The sequence below is a fragment of the Giraffa tippelskirchi genome, chromosome 6 (genome assembly GCF_054371585.1).
Source record: "Giraffa tippelskirchi isolate mGirTip1 chromosome 6, T2T-mGirTip1v1.2.pri, whole genome shotgun sequence".
Lineage (NCBI taxonomy): Eukaryota > Metazoa > Chordata > Mammalia > Artiodactyla > Giraffidae > Giraffa > Giraffa tippelskirchi.
Window position 1 is genome coordinate 112,988,715 of NC_137280.1, and position 17,809 is coordinate 113,006,523.

A 17,809-nucleotide genomic window follows, 5' to 3' on the forward strand; every position below is an offset into this window, starting at 1 on the left:
CAAAGGGACTGAAGGTCACCAAAGAAAAATTGTAGTTTGTCCAAATCCAGGTTTGATATTTAGGACATCTGATACCAAACAAGGGCTACACTCAGGTCCAGATAGACTTCATGGTGTCCCAAGTTTCCCAAAACCAAACGCCAACTGGGAGGTTTTCTTGGGCCAGTTGGTTATCGCCAAAATTGGATAACCAATTTCTTATAGCCAAACCTCTGTAATATCTTACTAAACAATAACAACCTGGACCCAATTTTATCGGAAGAACCAGACACCATAGTTTCCAAGGACTTAAAGGACAGTCTGATGAACCCACCTGCTCTTGAACATTGCAATTATCAAATGCCCTTTTCTCCTTTTTGTAATATGAAAAGGAGAATGCCCTGGGGTTATTAACCCAAAAACATGGGACCACCATTGACCCTCAGGGTATTATAGCCAGCAACAGGATCCTGCTGCATGGAATACTCTCCTTGGCATTAGAGCTACTACATCCACTGCCCTTTTGGTTAAGAGCACCAAGAAAATTACTGTGAGATTCCCCTTTAACAATCTTTGTCCCCTAGACAGTAGAAGCCCTCCTGGCTTCTCATCACACTCAACATTTCTCAGTCAGCCACCTCCCCTCCTATGAAGTCGTTTTGTTAACTGCTCCTCACATAACTCTGTTACGCTGTAATAACCTTCAACCCTGCTACTCTTCTCCCTTCCGACACACATGAGAGACTTCAGAGTCAAACTCTGAGTTTCGCTTCTTTTTCAGAAGAAAAGCCTGATAAAATGAGTGGACCTAGGTTCCAGCAACTATAAGGGAGGATCTAGGATATTTAAAGCATGGGTTTGAAATCACACAGACCCAGTACAAACCCCAGTTGCATCCTTTATTGACTATACGATGTTGGGGGAGTCACTTCCTCTCTCCAGGCTTGTTTCCTTTTGGGAGGTGGAAGTAAGTTGCCAAGTTGGCAGATAGCAGAATCCAGTCCTAGGTCAGGAGGATACCTGAGAGTCACAGCGAAGTTGGCAGATCTGAGAAACTAGTTCTGTGGTTACCAGAAGAGGGCCAGGCGAGGGCGTTGACAACGGTAGCCCAGGAACAGAAGAACACAGGCCTATCAGAGTTTTCAGAGAGATATACCTTTGTTTTCCCCACCTTGCCTGGGACAGACCTTGACCAGCCCTATAGCTATCACCATATCACGACTGCAGGCTGAGAAGGTACTGGCTGGTTGTGGGTGGCTTAGTGCCTTGAAGGGTGGAGGGGGCGAGGTGGGGGGCCGGTGTCAAAAACAACCACAGGGCAGTGAACTAGCCTGTGCCTTAGCCTCTCTTCCACCACACTTTCTTCCCCCTCCCAATACCCTAGGTACCAGGTTATGGCAGCCGTGAGTGACAGTTTTTCTAGTAAGAGTCTTATCTGGACAAAGAGAGGTACAGGGAGGTTCTCTGGGGATGCTCAGCACAAAATAAACCAGACTACACCACCATCTCCTCAACTTACCAAAATAAGTTCAAGCTACACTTGGACTTTGCCGCCTCCCTCAGGCACTCAGTCCTGGCCCCAAAGAAATAGGAGCCACAGGGCAGATAAGAGTCACAACTGAGGGACACACACCAAAGACAACACACAGGGCAACCTTATCCACAAACAGCAGAGTTAATGGACTAGGCAGGACAGGAAAAGAAAATACACACTTTAAGTATTATTCTAATCTAAAAGGCATAAAAAAGGACAAAACAATGCCATTTGCAGCAACATGGATGGACCCAGAGACTGAAGTCAGACACAGAAAGACAAATATCCTATGATATCACTCATATCTGAAATCTAAAAAGAAAAAGGTACAAATGAACTTATCAATAAAACAGAAATAGAGTTACAGATTAGAAAACACACTTATGGTCACCAGGGTGTAAAGGAAGGAGGGATAAATTGGTAGGTTGGGATTGACATATACATGCTACTATATAAATAGGTAACTAATGAGAACCTACTATATAGCACAGGGAACTCTACTCAATGCTCTGTAATGGGAAAAGAATCTAGAGAAAGAGTGGATACATTAATATGTATAACGGATTCACTTTGCTGTACACCTGAAACTAACACACTGTAAATCAACTCTACTCCAATAAAATTTTTAAAAATAAATAAATAAGAAAGAAAAGAGTGGATTGAGGAAATATGAAGGTGGAACAAGAATCACACGGAAGAACCAACTATAGAATCGGACATGAAAAATATCTGTTTCACGGAAAAGGATTAGCAAGTCTATTTTCACCCCACATCTAAGCCACTTTCTCCAATCCAGCCTTTATTGACAACAAAGATGACATTTTTTTCTCTCCATTTGAACATCTTCTTTGTCTCACTTCTCTGTTAGTTCTAAACTTGGAGACAGGAAACATTCTTCATTAACCGGCTGTTAAGGACTGAATGGATGTATCCCCCCAAAAAGGATTTATTGATGCCCTAACTCCCAATGTACAAAGGCTAACAGAGTTTTGCCAAGAGAACACACCAGTCATAGCAGACACTCTTTTTCAATAACACAAGAGATGACTCTGTACATGACACCACCAAATGGTCAGTACTGAAATCAAATTGATTACATTCTCTGCAGTTGAAAATGGAGAAGCTCTATACAGTGAGCCAAAAAAGACCTGGAGCTGACTGTTGCTCAGATCATCAGCTCCTTATTGTAAAATCAGGCTTAAATTGAAGAAATCCAGCAGGCCAATCAGGTATGACATAAATCAAATCTCTTATGATTATACAGTGGAGGTGATGAATAGATTCAAGGGATTATATCTGGTAGACAGTGCCTGAAGAACTATGGACAGAGCATCACAACATTGTACAAGTGGTGACCAAAACCATCCCAAAGAAAAAGAAATGCAAGAAGGCAAAGTGGTTGTCTGAGGAAGCTTTACAAATAGCTGAGGAAAGAAGAGAACTTTTTGCTAAAAGCAAGGGAGAAAGGGAAAGATATACACTACTGAAGGCAGAGTTTCAAAGAATAGCAAGGAGAGATAAGAAGGCCTTCTTCAAGGAACAATGCAAAGAAATAGGGGGAAACAACAGAATGGGAAAGACTTAAGAGATCTCTTCAAGAAAATTGGAGATACCAAAGGAACATTTCATGCAAGGTTGGGTACAATAAAGGACAGAAACTTTAAGGACCTAACAGAGGCAGAAGATATTGAGAAGAGGTGGCAAAAATACACAGAAGAACTATACAAAAAGGTCTTAATAACCCAGATAATCACTATAGTGTGATCACTCACCTGGGGTCAGACATCCTAGGATGTGAAGTCAAGTGGGCCTTAGGAAGCATTACTACCAACAAAGCTAGTGTACGTGGATGGAATTCCACCTGAGCTATTTCAAATTCTAAAACATGATGCTGTTAAAGTGATGCACTCAAATGTGTCAGCAAATGTTGGAACTTAGCAGTGGCCACAGGACTGGAAAAGGTTAGTTTTCATCCCAATCCCAAAGAAGGACAGTGCTAAAGAATGTTCAAACTACCAGACAGTTGTGCTCATTTCTCATGCCAGTAAGGTTATGCTCAAAACCCTTCAAGCTAGGCTTCAGCAGAACTTGAATCAAGAACTTCCAGATTACAAGTTGGGTTTAGAAAAAGCAGAGGAACCAGAAATCAAATTGCCAACTTCTGTTGGATCATAGAGAAAGCAAGGGAATTCTAGAAAAACATCTACTTCTGCTTCATTGACTGCATTAAAGCCTTTGATTGTGTGGATCACACCAAACTACGGAAAATTCTTAAAGAGATGGGAATACCAAACCCATTGGTATTGTCTCCTGAGAAACCTGTATGTGGGTCAAGAAGCAACAGTTAGAACTGGACATGGAACAACAGACTGGTCCCAAATTAGGAAAGGAGTACATCAAGCCTGTATATTGTCACCCTGTTTATTTAACTTATATACAGAGTACATCATGCAAAATGCTGGGCTGGATGAAAAACAAGCTGGAATCAAGATTGCCAGGAGAAATATCAACAATCTCAGATACGCAGATGATACCACTCTAATGGCAGAAATTGAAGAGAACTAAAGAGCCTTTCAATGAAGGTGAAAGAGGAGAGCAAAAAGTTGGCTTGAAACCCAGCATTTAAAAAACTAAGATCATGGCATCCGGTCCCATCACTTCATGGCAAATAGAAGGGGGAAAAAGTGGAAGCAGTGACAGATTTTCTCTTCCTGGGCTCCAAAATCACTGCAGATGGTGATTGCAGAGATGAAATCAGAAGATGCTTGCTTCTTGGAAGGAAAACTATGACAAACCTAGACAGCATATAAAAAGCAAAGACATCACTTTGCTGACAAAGGTCTGTATAGTCAAAGCTATGGTCTTTTCAGTAGTCATGTACTGATGTGAGAGTTGGACTAGAAGAAGGCTGAGCACTGATGAACTGCTTTAGAAGACTCTTGAGAATCCCTTGGACAGCAAGAAGATCCAACCAGTTAATCCTAAAGGAAATCAGTCCTGAATACTTATTGGAAGGACTGATGCTGAAGCTGAAGTTCCAATACTTTGGCCATCTGATGTGAAGAGCTGACTCATTGGAAAAGACCCTGATGCTGGGAAAGATTGAAGGCAGGAGGAGTAGGGGATGACAAAGGAGGAGATGGTTGAATGGCATCAGCAACTCAATGGACATGAGTTTGAGCAAACTCTGGGAGATGGTGAAGGACAGGGAGGACTGGGGTGCTGCAGTCCATGGGGTCACAAAGTCAGACATGACTAGTGACTGAATAACAACAACAATCCCCAATGAAATATCTGTGATATTATTTGGAGGTGGGGCTCTTGGGAGGTAATTAAATTTAGATGAGGTCAACAGGGTGAAGCCCTATCGTGGGATTAGCATCCATATAAGAGAGAGAGAGCAGGGCTCGCTCTCTGCCATATGAGGACACAGTGAGAAGGTGGCTGCTGGCAAGCCAAGAGGACTCTAGCAGGGAACTGAATCTACTGACCCCTTGATCTCATATTTCCTAGCCTCCAGAACTGTGAGAAATAAATTCCTGTTATCACCTCACCCATCTATGGTATATTGTTATGATAGCCCAAGAAGACTAAGACATCTGCTAAGATTAAACACTATTAAATGGTGCCAGGAAGTCAAGCAAGATAAGAACTAAGATATTACTGTTGCTAGTGAGTTTAAGGTTCTCGCTTCATTGTGAAAGAATTTGAGATGAAGTGATAGGTAAGAAGTGAATTTATTTAGGCAGAAACACATCCCACAGACAGAGTGTGGGCCATCTGGGAAGGCAAGAGAGAGGAAGAGAAGGAGAAGGGGAGGGTGAGTCTTGAAATATTGATGCCAAAAGCTCAACTTCTCTGTACACCGGTGTTAAATCAAATCACAGAGATTTTGAAGTAGAAAAGAGAAGCTATATTACTGTCCCAGGAAGAGGGGGACACAGTGGGCTAATGCCCTCAAATCTATGTGTTTCAACTTAGAGAAAGTAAAAGTTTTATAGTAATTGTTCAAAGAGCGTGGACATTCTGCTGATAAGTTGATGGTGAAGTAAGTTGGAGTCAGCAGCATCAACCTCCATGGCCAGCTGATGCCAAGCAGGGCCCTGTGGGGTTCCTGGGCATGGAGGTCCTTGTATCCCCATAACTTATCGACAAGACTCCAGCCTTCATGACCTTCTCTCAGTTCGGAACAGGAGAACAGTTGCTAATCAAAGGAGAAACAGCAACAAAACCACCTGAGGCAAGATTAAAGGACCAGAGAGACTCCTCAAGATTAGGAGAATAGACCACCTAAGACCCTGCACACACCCTAACCTTATCAGCAAACCCACCCTTTGAAATTTTTCAGAAGAATAGACTATTACTGCCTTGATCTTTATCACATACTCCTGTCAACTATATAATCTTTTCCTACTCACCAGGGATGGGGCGCAGTTCTTGAGTCCCTAGCCTACTGTGTTGCCCCTTTGCCTAGCAAAGTAATAGAGCCACCCTTTCCTTCTCCTCCATAATTGTGATAATTGTGTCTCCATATTTCTGTTTGGCATTGGTACACATAGAGCCAAGATTTTGGCAACACAACTGGTCTGGGGTCTACATCCTTGTGGGCAGCATACCAGGTTAATCTTCCTTACATTCTCCCACCTTGAGGGAGTTTCAGTATCTGCAAAATAGCTCAAAGATAGTGTTGTGTGTATCCTTTGATAGGGAAACAGGACCTTGCCATAAGGCTGCTCTTGACTGTTTGTTTCTCCCTGGTATCGAAACCCCTCCCTTCTCTAATTAGCAACTGCTTGAATCTGCCCATTGGAACATAGGGAGGGTCATGGAGGCTGAATGAAGGCTGTTTCCACAGAACAGCCTTGTGCTCAGGAGCCCCACTGGCCCCTACATGGTATCAATGTTAGTTTTTATGGGCTTAGTAATTTCATAGGCTAATGAGTGGGAGGATTATTCCAGTTTTGGGGGGGAAGGGGCAGGGATTTCCAGGAATCAAGCCACCACCCACTTTTTGGCCTTTTATGGTTAGCCTCAGAACTATCATGGTTCTGGTGTATATATCATTTAGCATATGCTAATTTATGGAATATGCTAAATGATATGGGAAATAGATGGGGAAACAGGGGAAACAGTGTCAGAAGTTATTTTTTTGGGCTCCAAAATCACTGCTGATGGTGATTGCAGCCATGAAATTAAAAGACGCTTACTCCTTGGAAGGAAGGTTATGACCAACCTAGATAGCATATTTAAAAGCAGAGACATTACTTTTCCAACAAAGGTCCTTCTAGTCAACGCTATGGCTTTTCCAGTGGTCATGTGTGGATGTGAGAGTTGGACGGTGAAGAAAGCTGAGCGCCGAAGAATTGATGCTTTTGAACTGTGGTGTTGGAGAAGACTCTTGAGAGTCCCTTGGACTGCAAGGAGATACAACCAGTCCATCCTAAAGGTCAGTCCTGGGTGTTCATTGGAAGGACGGATGTTGAAGCTGAAACTCCAATACTTTGGCCACCTCATGCAAAGAATTGACTCATTGGAAAAGACCCTAATGCTGGGAAGGATTGGGGGCAGGAGGAGAAGGGGACGACAGAGGATGAGATGGTTGGATGGCATCACTGACTCGATGGACATGGGTTTGAGTAAACTCTGGGAGTTGGTGATGGACAGGGAGGCCTGGCGTGCTGCGACTCATGGGGTCACAAAGAGTTGGACACGACTGAGCGACTGAACTGAACTGAACTGAATGTATGGCTGAGCATAGGATGAGGCTCAAGGTCTACTCGAAGTCGACTCTTCCACCATCTTGGACCTAGCTGGTTCTAACCAGTCTTTGTCATGTCTTATGGCTAATGGGCTACAGTCCAAGGGGTCCTAAGGGTGGGACACCACTTAGCAACTAAACCACCAACACTGGCAACATCTTCTCCCCTCTTATTTCACTACCAAGGAATTTAATGAGTTTGTTAGAGACCCTGGTAAGGATAGTTTCTCTGGATTGGTGGGAGTGAGGAATAGAAAATGCACATTACCCAGAAGTGGGTCTGAAATGGAAAAGAGAGGCAGAGGAACAGGAGAGATCTGAGCATACCTACGGGTGACTAGAAAAAAAAGCCCAGAGTCCACCCTGGTCTATAAAATGGCTTGAGGTGGTTTACAATAAAAATAAACCCATTCACCCCAGAGTTTCTCATAGGGTTCCTCCTCTTGAGTACTCCAGGCCTGTTTCTCCTGCTTTTCCTCCTTGTGCTACACCCTGGAAACTTTGGCAGTCACTGGGGGTCAAGGGACAAAGTGGTCAGGTCTAAACACTGATTCCCTGCCCCGGCTGGCTTCATCAGGACGCCAAGAGACTCCGAGAGAGCAGAACCCCTGGGAGCCAGACAGCAGCCAACAGAAGGTAGACAGTACTAAGAGTCAGGGACCTGGGTTCCAATCCAGCCTCTGCCACTCCATAAGCTGCCATCCCATAGCAATTCCTCTAGGAGATCATGAGGGATGCCCAGGAAACAGACCACCTGGGGTTGAATGCAGGCTGCACCCACACACGAAGTTGCGACTGGGGCCTCGGTTTTCCCTAACAAGGGGCACTGTTTTAAGGGGTAACCTAGAATAGTCTTGAGCTAACCCCCAACAGCAAGTGCTTGGTAGATGCCAAGGTAACCACATTTTGTCCTGCCCAGGCACAGCCTCTCTCTCCACACCGCACCTAGCGGAGTGGGCGGGAGGACCCCGCGCTCCGGGCCGCGCCCCCCCCCGCTCCCGCCGCCTGTCGCGACAGCGGCGGTGCATTGTGGGGCTTGTAGTGCGGGGCTGGGTTGGTTGGGTGGGTGGGCGCGGCCGAGGCAGTCGCAGCGGGGCCATCTTCTGCAGGCCGGCTGGCTCGGCCTGTGTAACCGGCGCTCGCGCCCCTCGCCCGCCCCGATGGCGCCGCGGCCGCTGAGCCCCTTGGTGCTGGCGGTGGGTGGCGCGGCGGCCGTGCTCGGTTCGGTGCTCTTCATCCTCTGGAAGACCTACTTCGGCAGCGGACGGGAGCGGCGCTGGGACGGAGGCGAGGCCTGGTGGGGCGCTGAGCCTGCCGGCCTTCCACAGTGGGACAAGTGGGACGTGAGTGGCAGAGGAGGGTCGGCGCCTCCGCGCGTGCAGCCGAGGGGGTGTGACCGCCGCCCTGCGAGTTGGGAGCTTGGCGCCGCAGGCGTCGCGCTGGTGGGCGCGTGGCGGGCGACTGGGAGTCCCGGAACCCTGGAACCGGTGGGCGTTTAGGGGCGTGTGCTGTGCTGCGCCGCTGTAGGCCTCCGGCTTACTCGCCGGGGCCGGGGCGCGAGCGCGCGGCCGGGGAGCGCTGTCCCTCCCGCGCCGGGTGCAGCCCGTGCCCGCCTGGCGCCTGCGCTCTGCGTCCAGCCCGGGATGCCCGCCGCCGCACCCCCCTCGCCCGCCGCTGTTTCGCTTGTTACCGCGATTCGGCGCTTCCTACCTCCATGGAGTGAGGAGGGATTGTCAGTCTAGGAAGGCTGAGGCTCCGTGAAGGGGAGGAATTTGCATGAAGTCACCCAGGGAAAGCCAGAAGAACTGCTTTTGGAAATTAAGGACTCTATTGGCAGCGCTCGTCCCTGTGCACCAGAGCGGGCCTGGCAGTCCCTTGATGGCGGGAGGGCGGGGATGTGCGCTTTGGGCTTTCGGTCTTCCCTGGGGGAAGGGTGAGGCGGGAGGGTGCCGATCGCAGCCTGACCCGTGCTCCGCAGCCCGAGGACGAGGAGGACTTGGAGCCGGCGCTGGAGGAGCTGGAGCAGCGCGAGGTGTTGGTGCTGGGGCTGGACGGCTCCGGGAAAAGCACATTCCTGCGCGTGCTGGCGGGAAAGCCACCGCTGGAAGGCCACATCCCTACCTGGGGCTTCAACTCCGTGCGGCTGCCCACCAGGGACTTCGAGGTGGACCTGCTGGAGAGTGAGCAGACACCCCCACCCCTCGCCCGTCTCCCCCATCATCTCAGCTGGACCCAAGTTGGGGCTCGTTATCTAAGCAGGACACGCCCCTGTAGAAAATCCTTCCCCTGTGCCCCTGGGGCACAGGATGGAGCCCAGCACTGCTCTGTTCTCGGGTTGGGTCTCCCCGTGCCTCACCCTTACAGCAGCCCAAGTGCCTAACCCTGATACACTCACAGCTAAAGTTTCCTGTATGCCAAGCACTTGACAGACAGCACTTTAAAAAACCCTCCCAACAACTCCATAAAACTGGAAAGAGTTATTACCTTCATTATATTTGTCCTGCATGAGGCAGTGAGGCCCAGAAAGTTAAATAATTTATCCAAGCTCAGGCAGCTTGCCAGTCTGTTAATGCTGTCTGGCTCTGGGCTCTCGATGTTAAGCACCCTGTACATTGCCTGTTTCTGAAGTGAGTGAGTGATAGTCGCTCAGTCTTGTCCGACTCTTTAGGACCCCATGGATTGTGTAGCCCATCGGCCTTCTCAATCCATGGAATTCTCCAGGGTTTCTGAAGGTGCTTGCTGTTTTCTTTCTTATCATCTGTGCTTTGCATGCACTGTTCTCCCAGGCTGGAAAGCCCTTCTTCCCTTTATTAACTGCTGTTCATCCTTCAAGGTTTAGGTCAAAGGTGATATCCCATGAAGCCTTATCTGACCCCCAGGCTAGCTTAAGAGTTCTTCCTCTGGGCTCCCCTTCTGCCCTGACTGGGCATCTGGGGCACAGATAAATCTGATCCAGCCCTGGCCCCTAGAGCTCAGCCCCAATCAGGTACCTGGAAGAGCTTGTTGAGTGAGTGATCAGGATCTGAGTAGCCTCCTGCCGTCAATGTTAGGCTTCTTGGGATCTCAGGAGAGGATAGGAGAGAGGGTATTGAGAGGGCAGCAGTACTTTACCACCTGTGTCCAGTCACAGACTCAGTGGAAAGGGACAGGTAGATTTCTGCCAGCCATAGGACTCAGACCATAAAGACTCAGTGGGTTTAGTTAAGTGCTGAAGTGGTGGGATCAGACTCAAGGCCTGGCCATTGGCCTGAATGGGCCCAGTTCCTCTGGTCTCAGGGTCTTGCCTGCTAGCCTGCCCTGGCTACATCTTTCCTTCCTGATTGTAGCAAACATTGATATCTACCTGAGATTCAGTCCTTTCGGCATGCTTTCCGTGTCTCCATCTCTCGTGCCCGGGACACAGAAAATTCAGATGGGGGTTCTGCAGTTGAGGCCCACTCTGTCTGGCAGAGATAGTATCCAGGCTCAATAAGGTCACTCAACCTGGATTCAAGCCCAGATCTCCCACTGAAGTCTGGGGCCTTTCCCCTGCCACAACACTCAGTTTGCTGTGGTCGCCTACAGTGCTTGACCTGGAGCCTGGCTGAGAATGAGCCCTTTGTGGATCTTTGAGTTTTCCCTCCCCTCCCCCACCCCCACCTCCTATATCCATTTTATTAGCTAGTTCTGTCAGCTTTATCTTCCAATAGAGTTTGCATCTGTCCATTTCTCCTCACCTCCATCTCTTCCTGCTTGTCCCGATCCACGGTCACCTATCAGTACTACAACAGTATCCTTGCTAGTCTTCCTGATTCCACTTCTGTCCTCGATGTTGACCAGCAGTATCTTTCAGAAACCCATATCACTTCATGTCATTCTTGCTTAAAATGCTTAAGGGGCTCCCCATGGCCTCACTGTGTGGCCTTACAGGCCCTGTGTGGTCCAGCCCTGGCCATCCCTGCTGGTCATGGCTCCTTCTCCCCCTCTGGCGGCACCTCAGCCACCCTGAATGCCTTCTGTTTCTTGAACACATGGATCTTGCCCTGCCTGGTGCCTATAACCCTTTTCTCTGCCTCTTCTCTTGACCAGCTCCTTGTCATCATCCCAGATTGGGCTCACGTGCCGGCTCCTTAGGCCACCTTCTCAGACCACCCAATCCAAAGCCACCAGCAGACACCACCCCCACCCCGCCCTGCCACGTTCACTTTTTCTGTTTTATTTCGTTCCTTTGTGGAGTGTGTTTTTGTGTTACGACTGTGTTGGTCCTAGTTACAGAGGGAGCTCCTTGAGAGCAGGGCCCCTCTGCCTGCCTTGCTGACCTCTGTGTCCCCAGCACCCAGATCAGTGCTTGGCACCTAGTAAGTACTCAGTATATACTTGTTGAGTGCCTGCTATGTGCCAGGCATTGTGCTGAGGGCATTGGGGGGATCCAGAGATACATAGCTCTAACTCTTAAAGAGCTGAGAGTCCACAAGTGTCAGAAGTCTAACCAGAAACACTAGGATGCGGGGATGACCATTGAACACTTTGCAGAGGGACACAGAGGAACAGGAATGCAACCCAGGTTGGGGGAGGTGCTACTTGGACAGCCACATGGTGGCAGGATTGAGTATGGCCTTTCCAAGGAAAGAAAATGGGGCAACCAGATTGAACAAGAAAAACTGAATGGAGAATGGCTGTTCTCAGGCAGCACGGGGGGTCCTGGCTGCTGACTACAGCCACCACTGACCTGGGAGGAAGCCAGGGATTGGGAGGAGGCAGGACAGCCCAGGAGAAAGAACCAGAGTACTATGTATTGAGGACATGTTATACCCCAGCCTGTGAAAGTTACATTGCGTACAGTACTTTGGGGTTTTGCTGCTACCTGTTAGGTAAGTTCAGTGAGGAGACTGATGCTCAGAGGTGTCGACCTGCTCAGGGAGATACAGCTGTCAGAGCTAGAGCTGCACCCAGGTCTGATTGGCTCAGGAACCCGTGGACTTTCCCTTGCTCCACTGGCCAGTGGAGCCTTGGGAGGCTGGAAGTGAGGTGGGGGTGGGCTGTAAGTAGAGAGCCCGGGCCCAGGGAGGCTCTGAGCTGGCCCCTGGCCTCTCCTCAGTCGGCGGCAGCCAGAATCTGCGCTTCTACTGGAAGGAGTTTGTGAATGAAGTGGACGTGCTGGTGTTCATGGTGGACTCGGCTGACCGGCTGCGGCTGCCGTGGGCCCGACAGGAGCTGCACAAGCTGCTGGACAAGGACCCTGACCTTCCTGTTGTGGTGGTGGCCAACAAGCAGGTGAGGGCCATGGAAGGCTTGCCAAGGTCAGCTGGGCTTGATCCACGATGCCTGGGGCAGGGAACACCAGAGAGGGATTAGGGCCTAGGTCTGTGACCTGCAGCACTCAGCTGATACTACTGCAGGTGTTCACCCCCTCTGCTACCTGTACTGTGTCCTCATTCCTCATTCCCTCTGCCTGCCTCTCTGCCTCCCTGTCATTTGTCATCCTGGAAGAATGAGAAAAATAATTTCTCAGTGTCCACTGTGTCTGAGGTGTGGTTTCGAATAATATTTCATATGATGTTTCTATTCACTCTGTAAGATATGGGATACTGTTTCCATTTTACAGACAGGGAATCTGAAGCTCAGAGAGATTTTGTACACCTTGAAAATAGTAAATTGGGAAGTCGTACTTCAGTTGCACCTTTTCCACTCTGCTATGTCCTTAATGATTTCTGACTCTAGATCAGAGAGCTTTAGCTGGGAAGTGGTAAGAAGTTAACAAGTTAAATAATAATAACTAACATTTACTGTGTGCTCACAGCATGCTAAGCACACTGTAATCATGACCTCACTATAGGCCTTGCTGTTAGCCCAGAGTTACAGCTGCTGTGTGGCAAAGCCAGGTCTTGAGCTCAGATCCTCCTCAAATTTCCTGCTCTTCACTCTATGCTATATACATCTCCTGGCCCAGTAACTCTTGGCATCACACACGGTGCCATTCTCAGTAACAGGTGGACTCTGCTGCAGTACAGAGTCCTGTTGTGTTTCATGTGGCATGGGCCCATGGCCCTGAGAGCTGTGGGACATGTTTCCAGCCTGGCTTGGAGACATGCTGTCTGCCTTAGACCTCAGGTTTCCCCTGCCTATCAAGAAATACCTGGCACAGTTATAAACAGGGTAACCTTATGTTCTGGTCTGCCTGGGATAGGCCCCAGCTATGCCTGTTGCTCTGATATAACTATACTAGTTCCCACTTTGAGTCTCAGAAGTAACCCAGTTTGGACAATGAATCATGTCACCATCTTATATATAAACTATGATTTATAGTGATTTTGAACTTTACAGGAGACAGCACCTAAGGTCCCATCATTCTATGAACTGCTTCAAGAAGAATCTTGGGCCAGGCTTGAAATTAAATGTACCATCACCAGCCATGTTGAGTCGTGGCCTCTTTTTTTTCCTCAGCAGGTTTCTAGGAGTCTAGAGGAGGTGAGGCCTTTGTCTGAAAGTGACCTTACCATAACATCTCTCCACGATTGAATTTAGGAAACTGAGCTAAGATTTCTATAAAGGTCATAAACTTGGTCCTCAAACCAACCTGGGTTTGAAACCTGGCTCTGCCACATATCACTGTTTCCTTTGCTAAGTGGTATCACCTCCCTGAGCTGATTTCCCCATCAGTTAAGTATGGACGGTGAGTTAAATAAGATAAGTACCTATCACAATGCCTGACTTAGAGGACGTGCTGTTTCTTACCACAGTGGCTGTGGGTGAGAATGAGAGGGTGGAAAGAAGTTGATACCAAGGAAAGTCAGAGATGAGGAAGTGAGTTTAGACCAACTGGCCAAGTGAGAACTTAGACCCCAGTCTTTCCCCCAGGGAGCCGATGAACAGTTTACTTCACAGATGACAAGGGTGGGTTGTTGGGACACACTTTCAGTCCAGCCTGACATCTCCGTTTCATCCCAGGACCTGAGCGAAGCCATGAGTATGGTAGAGCTGCAACAGGAGCTGGGCCTGCAGGCTGTCGATAGCCAGCGGGAAGTTTTCCTTTTGGCGGCCAGCATCGCCCCTGCAGGAACCAGCTTTGAAAATCCTGGCACCGTGCACATCTGGAAACTGCTCCTGGAGCTTCTCTCCTAGGCTGGCGCCCACATGCTCACCAGCCAGCCCTGGGGACCCCAGTTCCACTCCACTTGCTTCTTCATCTCCAGCCTGGGCCTGGGGCACGGGCCACATAGCATCACTTCCCTTCTCCCCTCCTCACCCTCAAGAGCAGGGCCTGGATGAGGCCAGGAACCACACAGAAGCTCTCCTGGTGAGCTAGCCATGAGGCTGAAGCAGGGAGGCAGTTGAGGCCAAGGGTGGGAGAGGACAGTGTCTCGCTCATTCTGCGCAGCAAGTGGATCCCACTTTCACCAGGGAAGGCAGCCTCATCCTCTGACCTGTACAACGAGCTGCTCAGCAGGCTCAGTTCTCCCCGCCCTGCTGGTCCCAGAGGGTGAGAACTGGTGTAGGTGTCCAAAGTATACCCTAACCCTAGACTGATCCCTCCTGGTGATTTTGCACCCTCTCATGTGGTCAGGTTCTGGGCCATAACCCATGAGCTCAGACTCCCTGTCTTGCCTTATCCTCTAACCCCAGCTGGCTTGTGGCCTTGTGCAATCCCTGCCTCTCTGGGCCATCCCTTTTAAAGAGAGGTGGTTTAGATGGTGGCTTTCTAACGGAGCCATGAAGATAGGAAGCTTGAGGAGGAATCTAGAGATCCTGGCAGGGAGCTTCCCGAAACCTCCCTGCTTTCCCAAAGTTAAGGTCCAGCCCACTAACCTCTTAAATACAGAGTAAGTGGTCTTCACCCCCTAATCAGAGAAACTGAAACCCACACCCACCCCAATCTGGAGTCAGAAGCTGCTACTCTTACACTTAACTGTGCCAATGCCCATGTTTACATAAGTCTGGGGAAGGAAGGAGCCTGCCTGTGTTCCTGGGAAGACTTGTCAGGGGAGCAGGATGTTGGCCTCCAGACTGCATTTAATTATTTATTTATTTATAAAAGGAACAGGCCCAAGTTTTAGGCTCTGTTTCTAGGTGCTGTTATCCAAACCCCAGATGACTGTCATGGAAAATTTGGATCTTTGAGGAAAATAGCTGGAATCATGAATGACAGTGTGGTAAGCTACATGTGTCAATGGAGACAGAGCTCTCACTCCCCTGACCCTTTGTGGCTGTACTTGATGTCATAGAATTTCACGATGACCTACATGAACTTGAACTCCAACACTTGGCCTAATACATCAAAGGGACACAAACTCTGTAGAGATAACAAATGACTCTGGGAGAGGCAATTTCATCATAGTTACTCTTAAAAAGAAACAAGCATTAGCAGACCAACCAATGGGTAGCCTTGAATATATCACACAGCCTTCCTGGACCTGCTGATTGTGCAACTAAGGCAAAGCTGGACAGAATAGCTGGCGTCCTCTCTAGTACACATTCCATGATTCTCCTGTTTCCAGTGATCAGCCAGTTTAAAGACTGTCTCTGTATTGACTCTTCAGTGCAGGCAGAAGGAACCTTTTGTCTGTCAAGAGGCCACTGAACAGTCGACAGCCACAAATAGGCCTTTTTTTTTGAGGAGGTAACCAACTCAAGTTTGCTTTTTAATTGAGAATAGAGATTATGTGCCTTTGTTTCATTTGACATTTACTCAGTGTGCTACAGTTTCATACTGTGGCAGGTGCAAGAAGGGTGGGCCAGGAAGGTGTCTCAGAATAGAATCACTTTTCTTTGAAATTCTGATTAACTTTCTGTCTAAAGAAGTGATTTGACTGATTTTATCTTAAGTATTTTGGGAATGACTTAGGTTTTAGAGTAGCCTTTGAAACTCTGCTGACACTTCATTTTGATGGCAGAAGATAAGGAGACTTTACTTCTCTGTTCTGTGAACTTCACCTTGTCCTCTAGTGATAATACTTGAAAGTTACCCTTGTAGCCAACATTTTGGAGAGGAGCGCCTTTTTCTACTAATTAAGATCTGCCTTTGGTCTAATGCATATCACTATGTAGTACAGTTTTTAAAGTCCCCACTGTCAGGAGGTGAACTTGAATAGAGTTACATAGGCAGCTTTCAAAGACCAGTCTCAGAACCAACAGGTCCCAGGGACACAGCAGAAGACCGCTGAGGAGCACTGCAGGTCCAGGCTGGTGGCCCCTTGGTCCCTGTATGGACTATATGGACATCCTGTTGGCCTGTGGGTGTGCTCATGTCTGTGGCTGACAGCAGCACTCCTCTGCTGGCCTGCCCTCCAAGCAGAGTGCCAGACTACTTGTGTTCCGGTTTCTACCAGGACCAGATTGGGCCAAGTTGGGGAAGGGCCTTTCTTAAGAATAGCTAACTGCCTTGTGCTCTTATGTAGTTGTTCCTGAATGTGACTTTGGTTCAAGAGCCTAGATGACTGCTTTGGGGAAACTGTTCATCTCAAAGTGCAGTTTCTGAGTAACCGGGATGACACCATGTTTCCCACTCTGCCCCACCTGAGCTTGGGAATAGTGAATGGATGGCTGGGCAGCTCTCGTATTCTCATGAAGACCATACAGTGCCCACCTCACACTTGGGAAGGAAGCTCATACATCTACGTGCCAGTTGAACCTATGAATCACACACCTTGACACTGGGGGCTTCTGTTCTTGAGGTTATTTGAATGAAATCCTGGCTTCTGACCTGCAGCTATCCTTCTGAAGAAAGGTCAGCCTGGCCCAGAGCCTGGACACGTGGATGGTCTAGGCAAGAGGGCTCTTGAGGCTGCTGGGACCACTACCTTGGACTGGCTGCCTATCCCAAGAAGCCTCCTCTGGTACCTCCTGGTGCTCAGAACCATCCATTGTAAGCTTGTGCCAACACAGTGGTATCCAGCTGTGAGGACTGGAGAGGAGGTGAAGTTGGTCCCTCAGGGCCTCCAGACCCTCAGAAGTGCTGGTGAAAAATTTCACAACTCTAGCGTGTCTGAATGAGACCCCAGATTCTCCAGAAAAATGTTTCCACTTGCCTTTGGAAAATATTTTGTTCTTAGGCTAGATTAGTAGCAACTGCCAGCATCACAAACCAGCTGCTGAAACTCGTCTGTGGTGTCTATCCTCGTCCTCTTACAGCTGCCCCAGACCTCAGACTTGCATAGTCAACAGTCTGCCTCTCACCCCTGCCGCCAGCTGTCACATTCTCCAAGTCTTCTCTAGTAACTATTTAAAGGGAAACCTCCAGCTTTCCCTGCTGCCTCCTGGAGATGGGCCCATAAATGGACAAGGGGAAGATTGCCATCAAAGGTCTGAAGTAAAGGAGCCTTGCTGTCCCAGCCCATGCCCTGTGAACCCAGGCCCACAAACTGCATAAAATGGAGTGTTGGTGGCTGTGTACAATAAATGCCAAAAATTCGGTGGTGGTTTCATCTAAATTCTGATTTTGAGGAACAAACATGTGCTTGGTGCTTAACAATCCCAGGGAGGGTCAGCTATGGAGGGTGTCCCAGAACACTGCTCACAGCAAATCCCAGTCCCTTCAGTCCACATTGGGATGAGTGGGTACA

The 17,809-nt window shown here is 48.6% G+C and overlaps 1 protein-coding gene across 1 annotated transcript; it reads left to right on the forward strand.

Annotated features, from left to right (window-relative positions):
- The first annotated feature begins 8,354 nt into the window (after nucleotides 1-8,354).
- ARL10 (ARF like GTPase 10) lies at nucleotides 8,355-17,658 on the forward strand. The gene is made up of 4 exons (XM_081499130.1): nucleotides 8,355-8,614; nucleotides 9,250-9,451; nucleotides 12,349-12,524; nucleotides 14,199-17,658. Exons 1-4 carry the CDS (start codon nucleotides 8,432-8,434, stop codon nucleotides 14,370-14,372), a joined length of 735 nt encoding a protein of 244 aa, XP_081355256.1. The 5' UTR covers nucleotides 8,355-8,431; the 3' UTR covers nucleotides 14,373-17,658.
- Nucleotides 17,659-17,809: the final 151 nt, after the last annotated feature.